This window comes from Argiope bruennichi, chromosome X2 (assembly GCF_947563725.1).
Source record: "Argiope bruennichi chromosome X2, qqArgBrue1.1, whole genome shotgun sequence".
NCBI lineage: Eukaryota > Metazoa > Arthropoda > Arachnida > Araneae > Araneidae > Argiope > Argiope bruennichi.
The window spans coordinates 10185148-10208737 of NC_079163.1; the positions used below are offsets into that span (position 1 = coordinate 10185148).

General features: G+C 27.4%; 1 protein-coding gene across 1 annotated transcript in view; it reads left to right on the forward strand.

Moving 5' to 3' along the window:
- The first annotated feature begins 282 nt into the window (after window positions 1–282).
- LOC129960585 (carbonic anhydrase-related protein 10-like) overlaps window positions 283–23590 on the forward strand; it is a 763831-nt gene continuing 740523 nt past the window's right edge. The window contains exon 1 of the mRNA XM_056074079.1: window positions 283–670. Within this exon, the coding sequence (XP_055930054.1) occupies window positions 610–670 (61 nt within the window). The 5' untranslated portion in view covers window positions 283–609. The remainder of the gene's footprint in view (window positions 671–23590) is intronic.

Consider the following 23590-nt stretch of genomic DNA (forward strand, 5'->3'; position numbering starts at 1 on the left):
AAAGAGAAGTCAATAAATCAACTTCAACAAATTGAATTTCATCGACTCTTCTTTTGAAACAAATATAAGAAATGACCACTTCTTTCGACTGCTTAGCTTACGATGTTCAGATTTCTCGCTGTCCGTGGAAATCAGTCCTTTCTCCTAGCGTCGATTACTTTCTGTGACAGAATGGACAGATAGCTCCACTAGGTAGTATCACTAGAGGGCGCTCTATTAGCTTAAAGCGTTCCTCACGAGCTTCTGTTTCGGACTTCTCACTGTGCTCCGTGAATTCGGAAACTCTAGTTTGGTAAGCGAAGACCGTCAGAGTCACAGAAGTGAGCGACTTCGAAACTTCATTTCCAAAACTTTTGATAGTTTCAAAACTTGCCGTTCGCACAGTTTAAACTTGGCTGAAAGTACTGTTATGTCTTGTGGTATTATGAGTGGTTTTCTTTATTGAAAATATACGAGAAAATTATTAAAACACGAGGTTTCCAGGATCTTTTCTGAAGCGCGTTTTTTGAAAAGACATGTGCTAAATTTCGAGCTCTAGCTTTTAGGCTAGGATTATTAAAAAGTTTTAGCCGTATTTTGGGCGAAAGTTTTCAAGTTAACAGCCTACAGATGAAAAAGGGTGAATTTTGTTTACCTTTCATGCTGTGGTATGCTTTCATCCAAATTGATGGTAAGTTAATTTTTAAAGTCCTTTTTGATTTTTTATACGAATGTTTTAACGTAATTATTTAAACATGAGATCATAAAAAAAAATAAGGAAGATTCTGTAAAATTAAGTATCTTTTAGAAATATAATTCTGTCTTAATTTAATTTATTGGATGTTCTTCCGTACGTCTTTATAACTTAATACTCTCTTTTTGTTAGATAATATTAAAGTTTTTTTTCTTCTTATTTTCTTTTGATGATATGTATTGGAATTAAAAAAATTAAAAGTGATAATTTTTCCTTCTGCTTATTGTGATATAGATATAAATTTATAAAAGAAGGGAAATAAAATACAATGTTTTAATTTGTTGTTAATTATTTTTTTTTAATTTTTGAGTAAGTTGATAATTTTTGATTAGAAATTTTGAATATTAATGTATATATATGCATATATGCTACTGTTCTTATTAATTATGGTACCTGTTGAATAAGCTAGGGTGTTTTTTTTTTCATAGAATATGCAGCTTTCTAGCTGATAAATGTTTTTTCAGATTTTTTTTTTATGATACCCTCACAAAAAAAAATTGTTATTCAAATTTCACGTCATTAATAATATAGCTGAATATTCTTTTAAGGAGTTATTGATATTTTTACCTCTTAATGTATTGAATGGATATATTAATATTTTGAACCAAGGTGATTATAGGTTTGCTAATATAATATGCAAATTTTCATTAATTAATTATTTCTGTTGCAATTTACATTCTTAAAATACTATATTTAATGGAAAAAGGGTTAAAATTTCAGTGATTTGAAATTCTAAGTTTCAGAATTTGAAATGAAAATTTATTTGAAACTTGAAAATAAATTTTTATATCCTATTTTTTAATTTTGGGGATTTAATTCCTTCTATTTGACGAAAGGATAAAATTAAAAAAAAATGAATAAAAAAATTGCATTAGTAAACAAAAATAGCACCTAAAAATTATCTTTTATGATATATATAAAATTCTTTGTGTACAGAGCTCTAGCAATAATAAAAATTCGTAATTAGTTATAAAAAATTGTTACGATATTTAATAATACTAATAATAATTACCAACTGTACATTTAGCAATATTATTGTTTATCTAACTATTAAATAAGAATAATTTTAATTATAACCTAATAGAGACACAAGTTATGAAATTTGTTGTTCTCAGTTCTCGTTCTCAATGGAATTTAATTTTTAAAATCTAAATTTAAATTTTTACAATGAAATTATTAAAATTTAAATTTACTAAAATTAAACTTTAAAATATAAATTATTAAGACAAGGTTTCCAATATTTGTAAAAATAATAGTACAATGAAAAGGACCGAGAATGAATTTGAACGATTAATCCTTTCTTTGTCAATTCGAATTTATCAACTTTCACATTACTGTCAATCATTTTATTGATCTCAAATTTTTCTTTCTTCATTATTTGCCAAAATAATTCAGTTTTATATATTCGACTCTTTTCAACTTTTTTATACCATAAAAATTAATGTTTGGAACAAATGCTTGGTTTTTATCTTTGAGATCTGATTCAAAATTCCTCATAATCAAAATTCATATCCTGTTTTTGATGATTAGTTCTGTGAAATCAGGAAGTTGATTTATATTCTAAATTTCTTTTTTGTTTCCAAAATGTTTTAATGACTGTGGGTACTTATATTATAGCAAAAATTTCTTAATTTATTATCTCTGGATGGCTGATTGTTATTTCCACTGCTATAAAACTTTCTTGTCAGAATAGGCTTGAGAATTTTTAAATATTCTTTTTAATTTTAAAATGTTAATGATAAAAATGATAGAATAAATAATAAAATGATAAAATAATAAAATAAAATGAGGATGAAATGAATTAAATAATAAATGTAAATTTTGATAAAAAATGGAGTTTACTGAAATGTAGTTTTTTTGTTGTAAGTAAATTTGACTGATGAGCAATCCACAAAACATGTTTCTTTAAAAAAGTCGTGTTTTCTTTAAAATAAAGTTAAATATTTTAGAATTTTTAAAAATAATTTCTTTGTAAGTTAGAGAATTGAAATTTGAATCGATACAAAACATCAGTAAATTTGTTTTGCTAAATTAAAAAACAAACTGATTTCCTGATATTTTAAGGTGTATAAGACATCCAGCAATTGTTTTAAATGATCCATACTATTAGAAAAAATGATGTAACTGAAATCAGCATTAATCCAAAAGCATAATTTTTAGCAACTATTAAATAAATTTAATTAACGCCATGAAATGATAAGTCAAGATCATAAAGTTTCTTCATTGGTAAGAAATCTCGTCGAAATCATTTCAATCGAGACTAGAAAAACATGGCTATAATTAAATTTTTCTTCGAGTTATTTTGGAGTCAGAAAAAAACTTCCCACCTAGTCAATAAGAATTTAATTTTTTTTCATTCCATTCTAATTAGAGAGGTTTGTTTTCTCATCATCAGTTTAAATTTTTGAAATTTAGAAATTCCCCAACTCAATATAGATTAATCCTTTCTTTAATTTTATCAGCTCTCCGAATCATTCATTAGTTAATTTTGACATTTCGAATTCATTAAGTGTTTTTCAGTCATCAATAACATTTACATTTATATTCCCGACTTTAATCAATATTCCTAAAAGTTTAATTAAATTCTGCCCTGCCTTTTCCATCAATAAATATCTTACTGTCCGATTTTATTTGTGTACACTTCGGCATTTTTAATGGTTCTTTCAGGGTTGATTAAGCAGCTCTTACATCATAGACAAATACTTATTTAAAAGGAAAGATATTCAATTTTTAGCCAGCAGAATTGATTACTTTAAAAATGCTTAAAATTTTCACAAGCATCGATGATGTTTAAGAGCATTTAACTTGTTTTTATCAGAATTTTCCACTTAAATATTAAATTGATGAAAGCCAAAATCGTGACATTTTTTCTATTCTATAAAAGAACAAAATATTGATCAAAATTCTGAAGCCGAATTTCATAAAGTTAATTTCTTAAATAATCGAAATTAATTATAAAAGAAAATGCTCCATTTTGCAAATCCGTTATATTGGCGACAGCCTTCATAATTTCGACTGATGGTAAAATTAAAAGGATAGCATTTTGACCTTTATTTGATTCGCTAAAAATAAAGTTTTATAATGAATTAAAAAATTATCATATAAAATAACAAAATAGCATACCATAAAAAAATATATAACAGTAACGTAACTTATACTAGCAAGAATATTTTTAGGACCAGTTTTGAAGTCAGCTCACAATTTTATTTCGATGGTATATTTGCCAGCATTTGTTGATAATAGTTGTAAAATTGCAGAATCGAATATGTATTTAATTAATATTTATAAATGTTGATATATTATAATGGAAAGTATTTAAATAGTAAAAGCAAATATATATAATGATAAAAATTTAAATTAATTTATTTATAAAATAAAATGACTGAAAATCTTTATCATTTTTATCACAGTTAACAGTATTTTTTATAGATTTGAATCGGGTTAACAGTGAGAACAAAACCGACTGAATAGAGGGATTTTACATAATTAACAATTTTTTGAACATTTCATTTCACAACTGATTATGCAATGTAAATTTACAACTGCACAACCAGTTGTTAATTTTTGTCTACATCTGGGCATATACTTATATAATTCATTTTGGATAGCATTATCAACACTAGTAATTGTCACAATATATTTTTTTTATCCCGAATTCCAGTTAAAACACTTTACAGCATTATTTTTAATAAAAAAAACGCATGTTTAAGGAGGGATATTAAGTCAGTATTGAATAAATATTAATATATTTGCCATTTTTTTTCTTGAGGACAACATTCACTAAACTTTTAAATACTCTTTGTGCGCCATAATGAATTTCTCCTCCAAATGACTCAAATTCCAATGTAAGATTTAAAAAAGTATTCAGGAATGATATTATTATTTGAATTGAGTTACTTTATTGCTGTTTTACACGATGCTTTAAAGAAATTTCAGTGCGTATATAAAATAACTTGCTTTGAAAATATCCTGTTGCGAAATTTTGTTTCGGATAAAACATTTTTCTTCCATATTTCAGAGATCATAGCGGTTATTTGTTTTTTATTTTTTACTCATTAACTTAAAAAAGTTGAAAATGCTCCTCTGACAATTATTTACTTCATGTTTAGGCAGACATGCGATGTATTAAACAATTTATTAATGATTTTGTCATAATTGCTAACTATTAGAGATAAAAATATAAATATAGCGATGGAAAAAAATTAGGAAGAGATTCGTGCAAAGCAAATTTATTTAAAAATCTTTGAGGGAAGAATTTAAATATTTCATAAAATTATTAATCTGCAAATGCGTAAGTATGATGTTTTGCTTTTAAGCATAAGTTATTTCATAAGTTATAATATGGTTAAATTATTACAACAGCGGTATGGTTAAAATAAATTTTCATTAAAGTTCATGAAATAAAGTTTTAAAGTAATACGTTTTATCATATACTCTATGGAAAAGCCTGAAGAATTTATTTATACAAATATATCCATTACGAATTTTGAACGTACCGATTTTTATCTGATGTTAAAAAGTGGAATTTACTAAATATTAAAATCAGCTTTTAAATACAAATTTTTATTAGTGTAGTAACAATAGAATATTTCCTTACTTATTTCCCACCTTTTAGTCAATAACAATTTTCTCACAAATTCATCATTAGATGGTACATTTATAAGGTGTCCAAATTAAATTTCCTTAATATATTAGCTGATAATTTAGTTCCGAAACTATTAAATGCATCTTGAATGTGTGTTCTAGCCAATGAAGATACCCAAGTCTACGAAATTTCAGAAGTAGCGATTCAAAAGTGAAAATGTGATTACAAAATTGCGTTTTTACAAACACGAAACTAATAGTTAAAAAAGTGCGTAAAAAGTTGAAGTATAGAAACAATATAAGTCCAATCATTGCTTGATAACTTTTATTTTTTAATGCATTTTATTACAATTTTTCAAGTACAATGCAGTAAAACATTTTTGAAAGTGTCAGAAAAGACGTATTTCATTGCGTCTTATAAAATGAATGGCATTTTTTTCTGTTTAGACTGTGACATCTGAGGAGAAAGGTGATAAATACTTTCAAATGTTTTTGAATTAAATCAAATGATATTCTGTGAAAGGCGTTTTGTTTAAAACTATTCCTCTGCAATTTCAGAAAAGATCGAGAGACATTTTTTGCCCAATTCCTCGAAGGATCCTTTAAAAGCTTACAATGGTATACAGAAACCAGTCATTTTTGCAATAGAAAGTGTGATCGGGAATTTAAAGGTCCGTGAATTTAGTGACAGATACACGATAAAATGTACAACCTAAATTTTAATGGAATACTAATTTACAATTAATTGAAGTACAAAAGATTCAACAAAAGAAATAAAAATAGGAAATTTTTAATAAATATAAAAACTTTAATAAAATGTTTTTAATAAAGACGATTTTCTAGACTATTTTTGTTTACTTATGCTGGCAAGTTAAATTTAATTATGTTTAGATGCAATCTGTTAATTTTCTAGTAACCCACTTAGTTAGTTTTAAGTCTGACTATACTGTTAAACGATTAACTATCCATTGATAACAATGAGCAACTTTCAAAAATCGTTGTAATCAGTTTTGAAATTGTAAATTTGGCAATTTCAACTATATAGTTAATAAGTGTGACTCCACTTGAGCTCGGGAATCAAAGTGTAAGATTTCTTGCTATTAGACAATAAAATTCTTTTCGACAAGATTTAAAGACATTAGAAATTTGATTTTTGCAGAACAGGAGGACGTATGTTTTACGATATATTATATCAAGTAATACAACAAAAGAAATTACTTGTTGTCTAGCACTAACTATGTAATCAACCGAAATATAATTATAGAGAGGTGAGAATAATAGAAATTACCCTACCACATTTTCAACTTCAGGTAATATGGAAGTCACGGATACAATAACGGCTAGCATATCTCGCAACAAAACTGAAAGAAGCGGCGTCAAAAATGTCAGATATGAAAATGGATGTCACTCTAATATAATCCATCATTCTTGCAATAAAAAAAAGATAAAATGATTTTTTAAATGTTGAGAAATAATCGCGTTGTGTCATTGTCATAACTGTCTTAAATTAAATATGTGTAACATTACAGCTTCCATTTCGATAAAATATTTAGAAAAAGATCAATTTTTCTTTTATAAGAAAATGATGCATTGTTTGAGGCAGAAAAATGGCTAAAATTTGTTAAAAGTGCATGTTTGGTATCTGAGAAAATATTTTAGAAATATTTTTTAAGCTAACTTTTCGTGAACTGATAGAAACTGCCAATTAAGCTACATAGTCATCTTATAAAAAAATAAATGATATAGTATTTCTATGTCCGGTTACCGATACTGATTTTTGCCATAAAACCTGATGTAATTTGGAAATAAAAAAAAATGATTGTAGAGCTGATAATATGCTGGTAATCGTTGGAAAACCAACTTTAAAATATATGCATCGTGCCGTAAATTTTTAATGGTAGACTAAAATAAATTTCTAACAATCGAAAAAACAAGCTTACCTCTTTATTGAAAAAAATAGTTGCATATAAAATTTCATATTAATATATCTGGTTATCAATTTATAATTTTATATGAAAAACAAAAGTTTTTCGTGAAGGTTAAGAGATTTCAATGGGTTTTGAACTTCGTCGCTATATGGATCATCTAGTGAAAAGAAGGCCCATTTTTTATTTATTGTAGAGGGGCAATAAATAGGTTACTAATTTTTATACACATTGAAAAAATTCCAACACAAAAAATACCAAAACAAGAGAAGAAAAGGAACTTAACAACATTGGTTCAAAAGAAAAAAAAAATGAATTCCATTTGGCATACAAACATTATTTTTTCCGCACTGTGAGCCAAATTTGCTTTATTTTGTGGTTGATGATTAGATGTAAACTATGCAAAAGTTGGAATTTTAAAAAAGTATTTCATTTTTAGAAATTAAAAAATGTTAAACTCTTTTTTAAAAAAGCTATTTTTTAACCAAAAAAATGCATCTTATCATTGTATTCAATATTATCTCATCAAATTCTTCTTGAAGAATCCCAATAATGAGGTACCCGATTTTGAATTTTTTAAATTTATTTTTGGTGAAAATACGTATTCTCAAATAATTGTGTAATTTTAAGAAAAAAAATAAATGTTTTCGCTTTTAGCATTTAAATTTTTTTAATAATAGCTTCGTAAATCCAGCACAAATTATATTAAGTGATACGAGTTTTGTTATTTTTTTTGGAGGCGTCACATCGGAAAAATGAAAGGGAGAAAAACGGATTAAGATTTCAACACAAAATGTTATTAAACACAGGTTCATTAATTTTATTCTATAAATGTGTTTTAATGCTCAAACACAAATTCAAACTATTTTAATTAGATATAAATCGGTAAAAAAAAAATCTTGAAACAAGCAAAATTCTCAGTAAGGTTTATTGAACAAAAACGTGTTTAAATGCTTGTACGGAAGATTTTAAATGACAAATTTTTTGATATGAAACAGAACTATATTGGAAAAAAGACTTTTTAATTAAAAAATTTTAATTAAAAGTTTTAATTAAAAATTAAGTTTAAATTTTTCTTTAGTGAAACTAAATTTTTCTAGTGACATCCACTGTGTCAGTCATTTTGGTTTCATTGACGATTTTGAGCTTTTTTTTTTAATCTGGTACTTTTCGATTTTGCGCCTTCATAATAAAATGACTTTTGACTTTCTTCTGACACTGACTTTCATAATTAAATAATATACCTTTCTGTTAGATCAAAGCATTTTCAAATTTCTCAGAATAAAAGTAAGCATTGAAAAAACTGACTTTTTCAAAAAATTTTCATGCTTGAAGACAGAAATTAAGATTGAAAGACTATTGAAGTAATCAAAATTACAAGCAAATAAAAAGTAAATAAAATATTTTAGAAAAGTGTTTTGTAGTACTTCACGGTAAAAAATTCGGTGGTTTAGTAATCAAAACATAAAATAAGTCTGAAAGACCCTAGCCTGCGATATTGTGTTTGATAAAATGATTTCGTATCATATTTGTCGTATCGTTTTGAAATTTTTGTATAATTAAGTTAACCTTCATAGATAATTTTAAACTTAAAATTCAAAAATTGGTATGGTTCTTCAATTTTAAGGTGCCAAGTTTCTGGAGTCAATAGTCGTGGCATCATCATGTCTTTCATCAAATGCCATGGCATCTCACTTTTTTGAGACTGAAGTAAAAAAAAAAAAAAAAAAAAAAAAAAATGTCTATCCGAGTATGTAAAGCGCCAAGGGAGGGGCCAAGAGAATCATAGGTTTTTGTACAAAAGAAATGCAGATTTGTTCTGAATTTTACTATTTGTAATCTATACTTATATAAAGCTCAATGTGTGTGTGTGTGTTGGCGCTCTACAGGCCAGACCGTTTGACCTACAGCTACCAAATTTGGTACATGTATACCTTGGAGGTCGGGAAGGTGCACCTGGGTTCCCTTTTTTTGAATTTTTAATTAGAATTTTAATTATTAATTAAAAACTAACTTTCCCGCCAAAAAATCTTCATTTTCCCCACCGCCAAATGTGTAAGGCTCCAGTTTTTTTTCCCAACAGTAATGAGGCTAGGCTTAAAATTTTTCGGCTGATTATTTCAAACGATTCTGTTTATTTTCTTAATGTTTTATGCATTTAAAATGAAACATTGTTAATTAATAGATCTTTCAGATTCATTCTGAAGTACTTTGAATTAAAATAAAACAGAATAAAGGAAATTAAAAATTTCTAATCTGCATAGCGTTACCCCAACTGGCGTAGAAAAACTCACGCATTTGCGTTAACGTAACTGGCGTTGAAAATTCACGCATGCGCATTGTGTTCTGATTGTTGACATGACAACCATTATCAACGGATGATTTAAATTATTTTTAGGTTAGTTGCATGCTTTTGTAATTAAATTGTATTTATGTTACTTATATATTTTTTGTACATGCTTATAGTTTTAAGTACATCGTTTTTTAAGTAGTTTTTTTTAACCTGTTTTCAACCGATTATTTTAAACGATTCGTTTTATTTTCTTAGTGCTTGATGCCTTTAAAATTAAACGTTGTTAATTAATCGATGTGCTCATGAGGAATCTAAGAAAATTTTGTTGACAAATTCTTCAAATATTTCATAGATATTCTTTAGTGCCCATAAAGTTTAAACGCTCAGTGACTGTTTTCAGTAATCATATTACAAAAAAATACTTTGTTTCTGTAAAAATTATTATTATATTAATTGCAGATTAATCCTTTCCACTTTAATTTCAAGTATAAATTCTACGGGAGCTAACAGAAAATTAGAGAGATACATATTACGTTATGACTGAAGGCGTTTATAATATTATGAGTGAATTATATGACTTTCAAAATTTGAAGTTTTAAAATATTTTGATGAAGAAGCTATTAAAGTAGGAATTGCATAAAATATTTAATTATTAAAATTTTAACGAACATTAAGATTGGTGAACCAGCTGGTCGCCAAAGGCAGCTAGTATTCAAATATTTAGGAAATCTTAATTTTGATATCGAATTTTCTGAAATGGCAAATTTATTATCTATTGCCAGATAACTGTCGCTTTTTCTTTTGAACGGTTTTTATTTTATTAAACTTTATTTTGAAGTTAATGATAGCTAATGTTTTGAGGATGATCGGAGAATTTTTAGCAATTGGCAGATGAAGAAGACGGCCTTTGAGCCAGTAAACCTCTTGACACTTCCATAACGCACACAAATGAGGATCTTTGAACTACGACAGCTGAATTAAATTTATCTCATGGTAAAAGTTTCCGAATATTCGAGTTTTGAGGATGCAATTTCCGAATCCATATTCTATCTCCATACCAAAGTGACTTTAAGGAATCGTATTCTTTTCTGCTGGAATATTGAGTTTTGGAGGGTTAGAGAACTTGATGAAGACTATATATTCTTGTACAAAAGTAAGAGCTGCAATCAAAATGAAAAATTTTTAACCAATAAATAAACCTAAACAATTTAGAAGAAATTTTTACTTTAGAATCATCTGCATTAAAGACATATTCTTGTAGATATTTGTAGTCACTTAATAAGTTTGAAAGATTCTCCTGTTTTTGAAATTTGTAACTTTCGGAAAATTGAAGTAGAATTATTTCTATAAAATTGCCATAGCAAGCGACTAAATGCTATATTTCATGAGAACTGCAATTTTGATATGTTAAAGGCTAAATTTTGATTTTCTGATTTGAAGTATTTAAAAAAATGCCTGATTAAAAAAAATATTTTTAAATCTCCCGTAAAATTGAAAAATATATTTTAAATTTCTTAAGCTATTACTAATTAAATTATTAAAATTTTATTGTTGTAAAATTCTCTTTAAAATGTTAATATTTGCATTAATAATCCGGCAAACTTTTATGAAAATCTATCGAATGTTATGTTTATATATTTTAGTTATCTTTAATAATCTATATTTAAATTAAATTGGTGCATCATTTACTTCTTAATTTATATAAAACTAAGAATTTTCTTAAAGGCTGTATAAAACAATTAATATTGCTAAAATTTTAAAATTATTCCAAGAACAATCTCATTAACTTCTCAATTTATATTGAATTTTCAAGATGTTATCTGCTGAAATCCTTGAAGTTTGGAACTAATTAATGATTGAATTTAATCACAAGTAAAAACTACAATAAATAAGAAATAGGTAATATCTTTGTTTCCAAAAAAAAATTTGATATTTGTTATAGTTATAATTTGAGATTTATTCATATAAAAATTAGAAAGATATTTTTGTATGCTAGAAAGCCAAAATCAATTTCTTTTTATCAAAATTTCCCAGAACGAAATAAAAATTCCATAAATTCAATAAAAGCATTTTTAGGAACATTTTTATTATTAATTCACTAAAAAGTAGATTTTATGTGTTCATTGTTTCTTACTTTATAATTTTTAATCTGCGCATCAGTTTTGTAAATAATATGGAATCTTGTAACTGACATTTTCTCGAATTCATTACCAGGTAGGACATTCATGTGGAATAAGGGGAAAACCGAATAAGTGAACCGAACTGTTAAGTTTAAAGATATTAAAATGTACCGTCATCTAGAATTCACGAATACACAAAAACTCAACTTTTAATCAGGAGGAAATGAGTAAAAAATAAATAATACAATTCCATCAAGACAAGCAAGAAATACACAAAGTTAAATAAAGGAGATTGAAAACCTCAAAATATTGATGGAAAAATTCTACTTATATCGGAACTTTAATAACATTTAAGTTAAAGGACGATTAAATATGTTATTGATTCTAGCTTAATTCCTTATATTTTGCTTATTCTTATTATTATCTTTTTATTAAATTAAGTATTTCCATTTTTCACATTCTTTTTTTGCCGGCCGCTTGACATCAAACTGTGACATAAAATTACAGTTGTTATCACATGATACCATACCGAATTTCGATGATTTAAATCATTGGGTTTACAAGTGCGAAAGTACAGACCGGCAAGTGGGAACCCTTTAGACGGATTTGATCCAAAATTTGATAAATATCTATATTTTAGATGCGAAACTGGCATACGAAATTTTATGTTTCTAGCTCGTTGTTTTGTAGTTATTTAGCTCACTTGTACTCACCAGATAGACTTTTTGCGATTTAATTTCGCTCAAAATTTGATAGAAATCTACCAATTTGATCGTATGTCCTATACCAAATTTCATCCCTCTAGCTCAAAGCGTTTCGATTTATCATGACACACACACACGCATACAAACAAAATGTCAAAAATGTGCTTTTAGGACACAGTGAGGTGGAGAGTCGTTAAAGGCGAATGCGTGTTGAGTTGTCAAAATCGAGATTTTTAGCGATTACTATACTTCCTCTGTACTTCGTACAGTAGATAACAAAAGCAATGAAATTGCATTGGGAAAAATCTAGTTGGGTTTTACATTAAATAAGACCAATATTTTTATATTGACCTTATTTATTTTACCGGATATTTATTAACAAAAAATATACCTAAATGAATATCGAAAATTAATAAGTTATACATTAACTCGAATTTTCATTGTAATTTGTTAACATTTCTCTTTCAAGTTTTCGATGTTTTGAGCATTTGCTTCAGCTTGTACCACGGAGTATTTCCTTTGTGGGTTTTACCTATTTTTGGAGATAAAGCTAATTCCTACTGGCTAAAATTTACTTGATATTTTTCTGACAATCAGACTTACGAATTCTCAGACTTTGCTGTAACTAGTACTTTAAATGAAATTGGTAATGGTTAACAAACCAATGGCTGAAGAAAGAACGACGACTTGGTGTAAATATATATATATTTCAAGAAAGTAAGGCTATATTTTGTAATGGTTCTTTAAGTTTATAGTTTATTAATCAATTAAAATTAAGATATCCTATGAGGAGGCGTCTGAAAACTATCTTGCAGTGTTTTAGGGATCTTTTTTAAAAATATAATAATCTGCATAATCAATGAATTCACTTATATTTAATTTTTCTTGCATCAAAGTATTTTTTGTTTATTGAAGAATCATGCTCATTTCTCCTAATTATGTTGACTTTTCTTCTTATTTAGCAGTTTTCCTTTATACTAATATGAATTGAAAGAGTGAATAGCTAATATGAATCTGATTATTTCTTCAAAAACGTTCTCTCTTATTAACCCGTTTTCTTCTTAATAACAACAAAATTTGATTTTTTTCCCTTGGAAATAATTAGAATGTCTTTTAAATATCATTGAAATGTGAAATTAAAAATATACAGAAGAGAAAAATATACTAAACTATCTGTTCCTTTATTATGAATAGTAAATTTAATAAAAATAGTTTTTAGGATTACATTTTTATTAGAGTACTAAAAAGTAGAAATCTCATTTAATTATTGTCTAATTTTCAGTCTTTACAATTCCTTATTATAAAATTATGGAATTTTAAAATATATTTTTCTTAAACTCATACCAGATGACACGTATGGAATTAAAATTTAATGACACTGACCGATTTACTAATGGCACAAATTTTTAAAAGCCTTAAAATATTGTGTTGTCATCGAGTACACTTAAGTATACAAAATTTCGAAACTAACTCATCAGGAGACGAATTGATTACAAAATTTCATTTTTGGAAACATAAAATAAAAAAAAAAATGCTTAAAAACTCGATTCCAATTTTCAGCTTGATCAACATGAAACTAAGCAAATTAAATTTTAAATGGTATTGTGCATACCACATGAACTCAAAAACACAAACCGTTGAAGATATCTTAATGGAATTTCTGATGAAAACTCCAATCTTCACAAATTATCGATTCTTATCATGGCTAAATGATGCATAAGAATCACCAGGTTAGAATTGATTTAGGATGATTGTTATAAAATTATAATGCTTAAATAGTAACTCGTTTAAATTTTGATGGCTTTCAGTTTAACCTCCATTTAAATAATTTCGGAATTATTTTTCTAGATAAGTTGCCGTATATGCAAAAATGTTTAAAAGAGTTTTATTTTTACTTAAGCTCAAAATGTAACAGCATTTCACAATAGTGTGAGAAAATTGTAATTTCACTGATCGATAAAGATCTGGTGCAATTCAAGAGTACTTTGGAAATTTTCAATTTAAAAAATCGTTTTGGACGAAGTGGAAAATTAAGTATATCGGATATTTTATTAGATGAATAAAATATTTTTGCTTCAATTTAGATGCATAATAAAAAGATGAAAGCATGTGAATCTATAAAAACTTGCTAACTTTGCTTTACAGCATGTTAAATTCCATGTCAAACGATTAATAAAAGTTCAAAGCGAGATAAAGCAATTAAAAATCACCTGTAGTCAAAGAAACAGCCAGCAGGATTCAGCAACAATATTTGTTCAGAAGCTATTGCTTGTAGTTAAAATTAAGAAGTGAATAGTCATTTTTTTTTGTAAATACTATCAAATTATATATCTAGTTTCGAAGACTTGTTTTTGTTCTTTTTTTCAGTAAAATGATTGCTTATATACTTGATGATGAAATTTAATGTTTTTATGACATCATAAATCGACATAAATACACGATGTTTCTACCACATGATTTTGAGTGCTGAATTTAATTTAATTTGCTGGTGTCAAAATTTTAACTGAAGCGTTTAGATTTTTAATCAGATATCAAATTTTCAATTCTGACATACTCCATCTCTATATACAAAATGGTATATCTTTTTGTTTATTCGAACATCCCTTGACAGAGTTGAGCATCAACCATGTTTTTTAAGGAGACGGTGTACTTTGAAATAATTAAAAATGGGCGAAACGTGAAATTTTTTTGTTTCCAGACCAAAATGTTAGTTTATATTCAACTAAAATAGCAGTGTAAAATTTATTATTCAATAAAAAAAATATTTGACGGGCATAGAGAGAAAATGAGTATATTTTAATGACTTTTCTCTAAAAGATATTCTAATTATATTTCAGGTGTCTTAATTTTTGAAGAAATTAAATAAAACTGATCATGAAAACTTAGGTTAAATATTAATAGAAAAAGGGGTATGCATTTTATGTTACGAGTTCTTTTAGGTACCTAAAATTCAAATTTAGGTATCTAACTAAAATTTCTCATAAAAATTCAGTTCATGAGCATAAAAATATTTTTAAAAAATTAACTTTTATTGGAATTACAAAATTATCATCAGTTTTGTTCCAAATAAGTTTTTAAAGAATAATAAGGTAAAAATAATGGAAAAAAATTACATCGCTTAGAATATTTTAAAAATGCATTTTCATTTTTATATTTGATATTTTCAATTAATATATTTTTAAAAATAATATAATAATATAAAAATAATATATAGAAATATATTTAAATATTAAAATACGATATATTTCGTTTCTAAGAGTTTTTTTATAGATATTTGACAGTTTATATTTTAATATACATACATAAAAAAAAAAAATTCGTCATCCTAAGTCAATAATTCACAAAAGTACCTAATAGAATCCACCGTTCCCTAATCACAGAAGGATTAAAAAAGGATAAAACATTTCATTGTGTTTTTTAACTAACTTTGAAACATTTCACCGCAGGAAAATTATATTTACTTTATTTCAAAATTAAAAAAAAAATTAATTTTTAGTGACACCAATTCCCTTTTCGCGTAATTATTCTGAGTTTTAGCCAACTAATTAACAATGAATGAAATACGTAACAATTATCTTTAAAATTAAATGAGACTTTTTTCACCCACAGCTATTTAATTACATCCATCAGTTGCGTGCCTTTGCTAATGTTAAAGCTGCTGTCTACGGACATTTTAATTTTTGTTTTTATTAAGTAGAGTAAGTACCTTTTATGTGCGTGTATAGGATTTAAGCTTAAATCAATCTCTTATAAAATTTTTGAAATTTCTTTTACTGTATAACATTCACTACTGTCTTATTGTATTTTAGACCGTTTAAATTTATATGTTGGCAGATTATATATATTTTTAATGATTGTTTTTTAGCGTGATCTTGCAATGGTATGTGTAATACAGGGAGGTTATAATTAAAGTTCTATTTTGAAATGGTCATAAAAGGAAAACTGCTGAATCAAATGTTATCAAATTTGGTAATAGTTTAAATTAGGACATGGAAATTTCTTTTCCACCAAAAAAAGTTCCCAAATTTACCACCAGGAGGGAAATGGCACTGTATGCAATATTGATAAGCAAAATAGGACATGAAGACATCGGTTTAAAATGTGTTTAATCGTCTCTGAAACGTGTTACAAAGCATATTCAATGTATGTTATCTCAAAAGCACTGTTTATGGTGATAATCTAAACAATTTGGCGGAACTGAAAGATGCGATCCACCGAAATGTGCTTAACATTCCTCCTGATATACGAAGAGCTACTGTTAAGAAAGCAGTAATGCGATTTTATATGCTTTCAAAAAGTGGTGGACACCACATTGAATATGCTTTTTGACACGTTTTAGAAGCTATTAAACACATTTTAATCCGATGTCTTCATGTCCTATTTTGCTTAACAATATTGGGTACTGTTCCATTTCTCCCCTGGTGGTGAGTTTTTTAAACTTTTTAAACAATTATTGATTCTTCCTAAGAAGTAAAAGCAGATTGAATTAGATTGTTTTTTTATGTTTTGGTCAATTTTTATGACTCTGTTATATATTTAATCATATCAGTATCCAAGTTATACTTTTTAAAACGTGTCGACGCACATCTTTTTTACCTTCCACTTCATAACTATACATTTGTGGCCTCATTTTTTAATTTTGCAATATTTAGAATTCAGAAATTTTTTCCACTTTTAAAAATTACCATTATATCATCGAATTTTCATTATTAACATTATATCCTCGAATTTTAATAATAACCATCCTCTCATTTTTATGTATAGGTACCCAGTTTGAAAAAACTAATGCGAAACTTCTCCAAACATTTCAAAAAGTTTGTTAATTCCATAAGATTATGTCCAAAGTAATTAGTGAAGCTGCTTTTTAAGATAATATTAAAAGAGAGGGTTTATATTTCCCATAATTCTCTTATCTGAAGTAATGTCGTTCGATTTGCAACGCTTTCAATATCCACTTCGTTTTACTTTTACAATACTTAATAAATCTGTAGAACAATATCCTAAAATAATCTTTAACCTAGAAATCCCATTCTTTTCCCACGGTTAATTGTATACTGCATATTTGAAAGTGGAAACTCTAATCAATCATTACTTACATACGTTAAATGGTAAGACTTAAAATGGCATGCAACGAAAAGCTAGTAGAGTAGTTATTAATTAGGTATTATTCATTAGGGGTGAAGGCCTTGAAAGTCGTTGAAAATAAAACATGTACTCGAAAACTGTAGAACGCAAAATCATATGCTTTATTTTTCTTAGGCATACAGAACCGATAACTTGGGTTTAACCGCTGCTATACCGGTTAGTTTCTTAAAAATATCGTATTCATTCTCAAGGAATTTTAAAACGTTAGTCGCCTAGAGCGATTCAGTTAAGTCTCTCGCGGGGCCCAAATCCGACTGTCAGAGAGGCAAAATGCAAACGCAGCCATAAGTGAGAATAGCAACGATGCAACTTGAGTAGGCCCTCGTATTGTCTTGGATCCAAATGTTAAAGAGCCTTCGATCTATTATAACATGTTCACTGTCATGAATTATGCCCGTGATTCGGACCACATGAAGATATGAAATAAACATAGGCGAATTAGCAGTACAAGCCTATAAGACAGATATGCATCTTTATGTTGTCAGAAGAGGCAAATTGTCAAACATTAAGAAACAATGAAAACTTAAAAAAAATACTTACAACCTATTATTCCAATTTTCCAAAATCAATTAAAATGCATTCAGAATATTTAATTAAAATACCATACCGCATAGTATAATGTAATATTTGATCCTAAATATAAATTAATAAAATTATAGTATGATATGTATATTTCAATCTTTTATATTGTATATCCTATATTTATATTTCAGTACTTATGCTATTAAATTCGTTTTAAAAGTCCAACCATAAATGATATTTAAGTTGAACGAGAAGAGTGGAGAATGTGGGAGACCGTTACCCATATTTGAATGACCGGCCTCCATGAAAGCATACCCGGACCCAAATCTGGGTGACGGGGTGATGAACAAGTTAACAATTCCTTTTCGGCTATCGGAAATTCAAACCCAACAATTAAATCGGCCAATTGATAAATTTTCATTGATAAAGTGTAGAATTATCTGCTAGTAAAAATGTTAACATAAAACGTTAAAAAAAAATTCAGATTTTCAACCTCAAATTCTTGTGGCTCAGTGGATAGAGCTTCAGTTTTTTTATCCGCCGCTTGCAGTCCGTACTCCAGGTTTTGAGTCCTTTTTGACAGACTGTACCAGCATTTATTATTGATGGTAAATGAATGTGCAGTCAGTCCTTGAAAAAAATTTCTTGAGAATTTATCATCGTAATTCCACAAAATTGATGTCGATAGAAGCGACTTAAGGGAGTAAGTTTATTTAGATTGAACAACTGACTACTGAGTTAATTAACATAATTGATTAATTAGTATCTCAAAACTTTCTCATTACGAAAACCGAGATTTTTTTAACATTCCGATATGCTATGCTTTTTTATATACATGTATCAAATTTTGTTCCAAAATATGCAATAATTCATAAGATATGATTAATATTGTTCGCTTGAAACTCCGGCTGAAAAGAGCCAATCCACTAAGGAATTGGCTCCACAATTAAGTAAATTTAAGCTTTTTAAAGCACCTCCTCCATAAAAAAAGCATTTCTTTCGTTTCTTTCCTTGATATTTCGAAAAATCAGCCAAATATTATTCAGACTGATCTTTAATATGATTTTCAATTCTAATATATGACTTTTCGTTCCACATTTAAGAACTTATTTACTTTTCAAAAAACTTTAGAGTCCACCTCTAAGGTTGAAACTGCTCCAAAGAAGTTTCAGTAATACCCAGAATTTTTTTTATTGTGAATGAAATGTATCCGCTTTCCAAAGTTTAAAAATGAAACTTTACCCCAGTACTATGAAGCTAAAATGTATGTCATTTTAATCCAATGAAATTTATTAGGCTTCTTTTTTAAAGGCGAAAATTTTATTTTCAAGTGAGAGAATTTTTAATCAAATAAAAAATTAACCAAGAAGTACTTTTGTTAAGAATAAATATATTACGCATTTGGTTTTAAATGGATTTAATAGAAATAAAATTTTAATAGAATGCCGTCTATTCCTTCTCGTATGCATCATTTACCTTTTCGAGAATCTGGGATTTCGGATAATCTTTATAACATTTATCGTTTATAAAATTTATACTTAAATTCATTATCAGAAAAATTAAAAATGACTCCTTTTTTAATTACTATTCTTCATACAAAAATGCCCTCTGAATTAAAAGTTTTTAAAAGTACAGTATACTTAAAAGAAAATTGTTTATTTTAGCTATTTTCTGTATATTAATGTTTAATTGATAATTCTTTATTATATGTTGGAATGTTGCAATAATTTTTTCGAATTTTGTATTAGGGATCTATTCGTCCGAAATGAAATTTATTAAACTAACCAATCAGCTGATAGTAAAATTCCAAAAATATTAAAATAACGTGATCGAGAGCCCAAATGTATACAAAATAACAGAAAGGAAAATTCTTGTAAATGTCTTATCCATTACAACAATTCCTACCAATACTAATTTATAATCAGATACAAATAATGTTTTCCGAAATAACTTATAAATATTTTGCATCCAATAATGTATCATATATCTTTAAAGGGTCAAATTAAATGTCAATTGTGAAATAAAAATCAACGTTGTAAGTATACTTCAAATATATTATATTCGTCGATTGAATCGTCTTTTATTTTGCAATTTATTTGTATATATTTCATTGGAGAGTAAAATCCAATTTCTCTAGGATTAGATGGAGCATTTTAAAATAGGATCTTAATCCAACACATAAGGAAGCATATGCTTCCGGCGATAAAAAATAGATCAAGTGAAAGACTGAACACCTTTACTAAAAACACCATGTTTATCAGTAAGATTTTCCACAAAACATTTGGACGCTGTAGACAACACAAAAATGGAAGATTTGGGTAAAGAAAAAGAATTTGGGATTAAAATTCTAACTTTCAGTTCATTTTTTTAATGGTGGTTTATGGAATTCTGAAAACTTCGTGTAAAAATTTATTTATCAAGTTATTATCGAAGATTTTATTTTAAAAATGCAAATATACTCGAAATTAAATGTATCTATCAATAGAAAAAAGTAACAGAACAAAATGTTGGCTATTTGAAAATATATACTATTAAATGTCTTAATATTACATTAAATTATAATTTTTCTAAAATGTAAAAGATTAAATACTTATTTAATATATGATAATTGATTTTAATTTTATAAGCAGAAAGAAAATAAGCATACAAATTCGATTCTATATATTTAGTTCATTCTATTTCGGAAAATTATCTGTGCTTCCTAATTTCTATTGATAAAATGATAGTTTCACTGAAAATTTCTTTTTTTAAAAAAAATTTCAAATTTCTAGTTCTTTTTGAAACGCAGTTTTTACATTAACCTCTTATCAAAATGGAATATTTTACTGGTGATGAAATGAAAAGAATCATTATCACCTACTTAATGAAAAGAATGCCATTTAGGGAAGAATTTCGTATATGGCTCACAATATATTATCAATCTCATTAAGAAAGGTGCAACATATTTGCACATCTTTATTCCTTACGTTTTTACATAATTAAGAAAATTATTTTCTTGGATTTTTTCATCGTGCAAAATTAAAATAAACCCTTTTACAAGTTATTTCTAAAGTAATAAACTAATAGTTATGGAGCTGAGGTGTATCGTAAAAATAGTTTCATTCATAGATAATTCTTCTCAAAACTGAGTGATGTATTTAATACGATTTCGAATATTTGTACATAAAAAGTTTGTATTTAAAAATGATGTTTATTCCTTCAAATGAAAGTTATGTTGAGAAAACAGCACATTTTAATGTCAGCGGACAAGTGGGATCTTCAACATTCATTAATTCTTAGCTTCAAAATATTGGAGTTGTGGGTTAATTCACTGCTTCTTTATTCTGTAAAAAAATCACTGCTTCTGTGAAAATATTTATGCTAATAAAATTAATTTTAATTTAAAAATTAAACTACAAGTTCATGCTAGATAAAATCTTTAATATTAATCTATTTTTTTTTTTTACCAACGTCATTTTAACCTGAATGAATGGCGTATTGAAAAAAATGTATATTTTGAAACCATATTTCTTTATAGGAGTCTGGTGGTACAAAATGGAAATCATGTTATTTATAATGCTTATATATACAGATTGGTTATAATTAAACTTCATCTATAAACAGCATCATACAACGCAAACGGGTGAACGGATTGAAACAAAATTTGGCATATAAACTATACACGATATGCGCTCACGGAATTTGAAAAAAAAAAAAAAAAAAAAAATTTTAGTTCCAAAATGTCTACCAGAGGGTGCCTTTTCCGGAAAAACAATTATTTTTACACAATAAACAACCAAAATGAAATACAGAAACAATATTAATATTTAATGACTAATTTCTGATCACCTTGCCATCGAACCATATTAAGTAAAGATAAAGAAAAAGTAACAGTACGCTGTTTGAGAAAAACAGTTCAGTTTGCAGAAACCAGAACAGATTAGGACGAAATTGCGCAAGAGGAGCAGTTGTTAATCATGTGCAGGATGTTGCAGGGAAAGGTGCTCCATGTGACCACCCTCATTCACCTGCAAAATTTCAAGTCGATGGACAGTGTGTTCAACACCAGATCGTAACTGATCCGTTTTGATGTTTCGCACATGAAACGTTATGGAGTTCTTTGTCATTCAATGTCTCAACAACATACCGTCATCATTACAGTTGGAAACATCGACATAAAAAATGACAATGACTGCAAACGCTTCTTACCCTTGCCAGTTTTGCACAAAGCTTTCTCGTCTTCGCAAGCATGCAGATCTCCATTTTTTTCCCCTAGAATTGATAGCTTTTCTTGGTTTTACATTTTATTAGTCATAATTCTTCTTCTGGATTGTTAATATTGTGTCTGTATTCTGTTTTGGGAGTTTATTGTGTTAAAATTTATATTTTTCCGGAAAAAACGCCCTCTGGTAGACATTTTGGAACTAAATTTTTTTTTTCGAAATTCCGTGAGCGCATCTCGTGCATAGCCTATATATCAAATTTCGCTGCAATCCGTTCATATGTTTGCGTTGTAGAATGTTGTTTATAGGATAGATTTAATTATAGCCATCCTGCATTTTAATCAATGTGTTCGTGAATACGCCCACGATGTTTACGCAAATTCTTTTGAGGTACACAATGCTACTAAAACAAGCAATTTGCACCTTAATTTATAATTTAGTATTGACTCTTTGATTTGTTAGGGAAACAAATGTTTAATTGATGAAAAGTGAAAGTAGTGGTGTTGGAATATAAACATTATTTTTGTAATTTAAAATAAAAGGATTGGTCATGTAAATTTTCAAACCTTTCACAGAAATGCGGAATGCATTTATGGAGTAGTTAACGTTAAATGATATAAAGGTACTAATCTTTGACGAAGAAAATTCTAGTACATTTCGATATGTAAAAATTTCGATTGTTATAGAAGCGCGTGGGACGGTAATCAAGAAACCTTTGGTTTTTTTTTAATGAAAATAAAATATTTACGTGCGTGAAAGATTGATAAAATACAATTGAATCCAAACTGTTGTCGTAATTTTATACCCTGTCAGATGTTTTAATTTTTAGAATAAAACAATGAGATTGAGAAAATGCCAATCTCATACAATATCATCACTAGAGCTATATAAAATTCCCTTCTTAAAAAAATAATAATTTTAAAATTTTCTTCTTAAAAATAATTTTAAAATTTGCGGTAGTTTTTTTTTCTTTTATTTAATCTGCTACATAGTAAAGATATGACACACACACACACACACACACACACACACACACACACACACACACGCACACACGCACACACACACACACACACACACACACACACACACACACACACACACACACACACACACACACACACACACACACACACACACACACACACACACACACAATAGTATTTGCAGTGAGATAAGAGGTGAAAAAGTGAAAACGAAATTCGTGTCTTTTTCCTGATAAAAGAAAAGCTTGATCTGGAAATTGGCTTACATTTGTTTCTGCAATCCTATCTTTACTGACCACCGCAAATATCTTCTAGAGACATTGAAAACTAAAAAAGTGAAAAATACGGGCATATCGGCGGATTAGGGTAGAAAAAA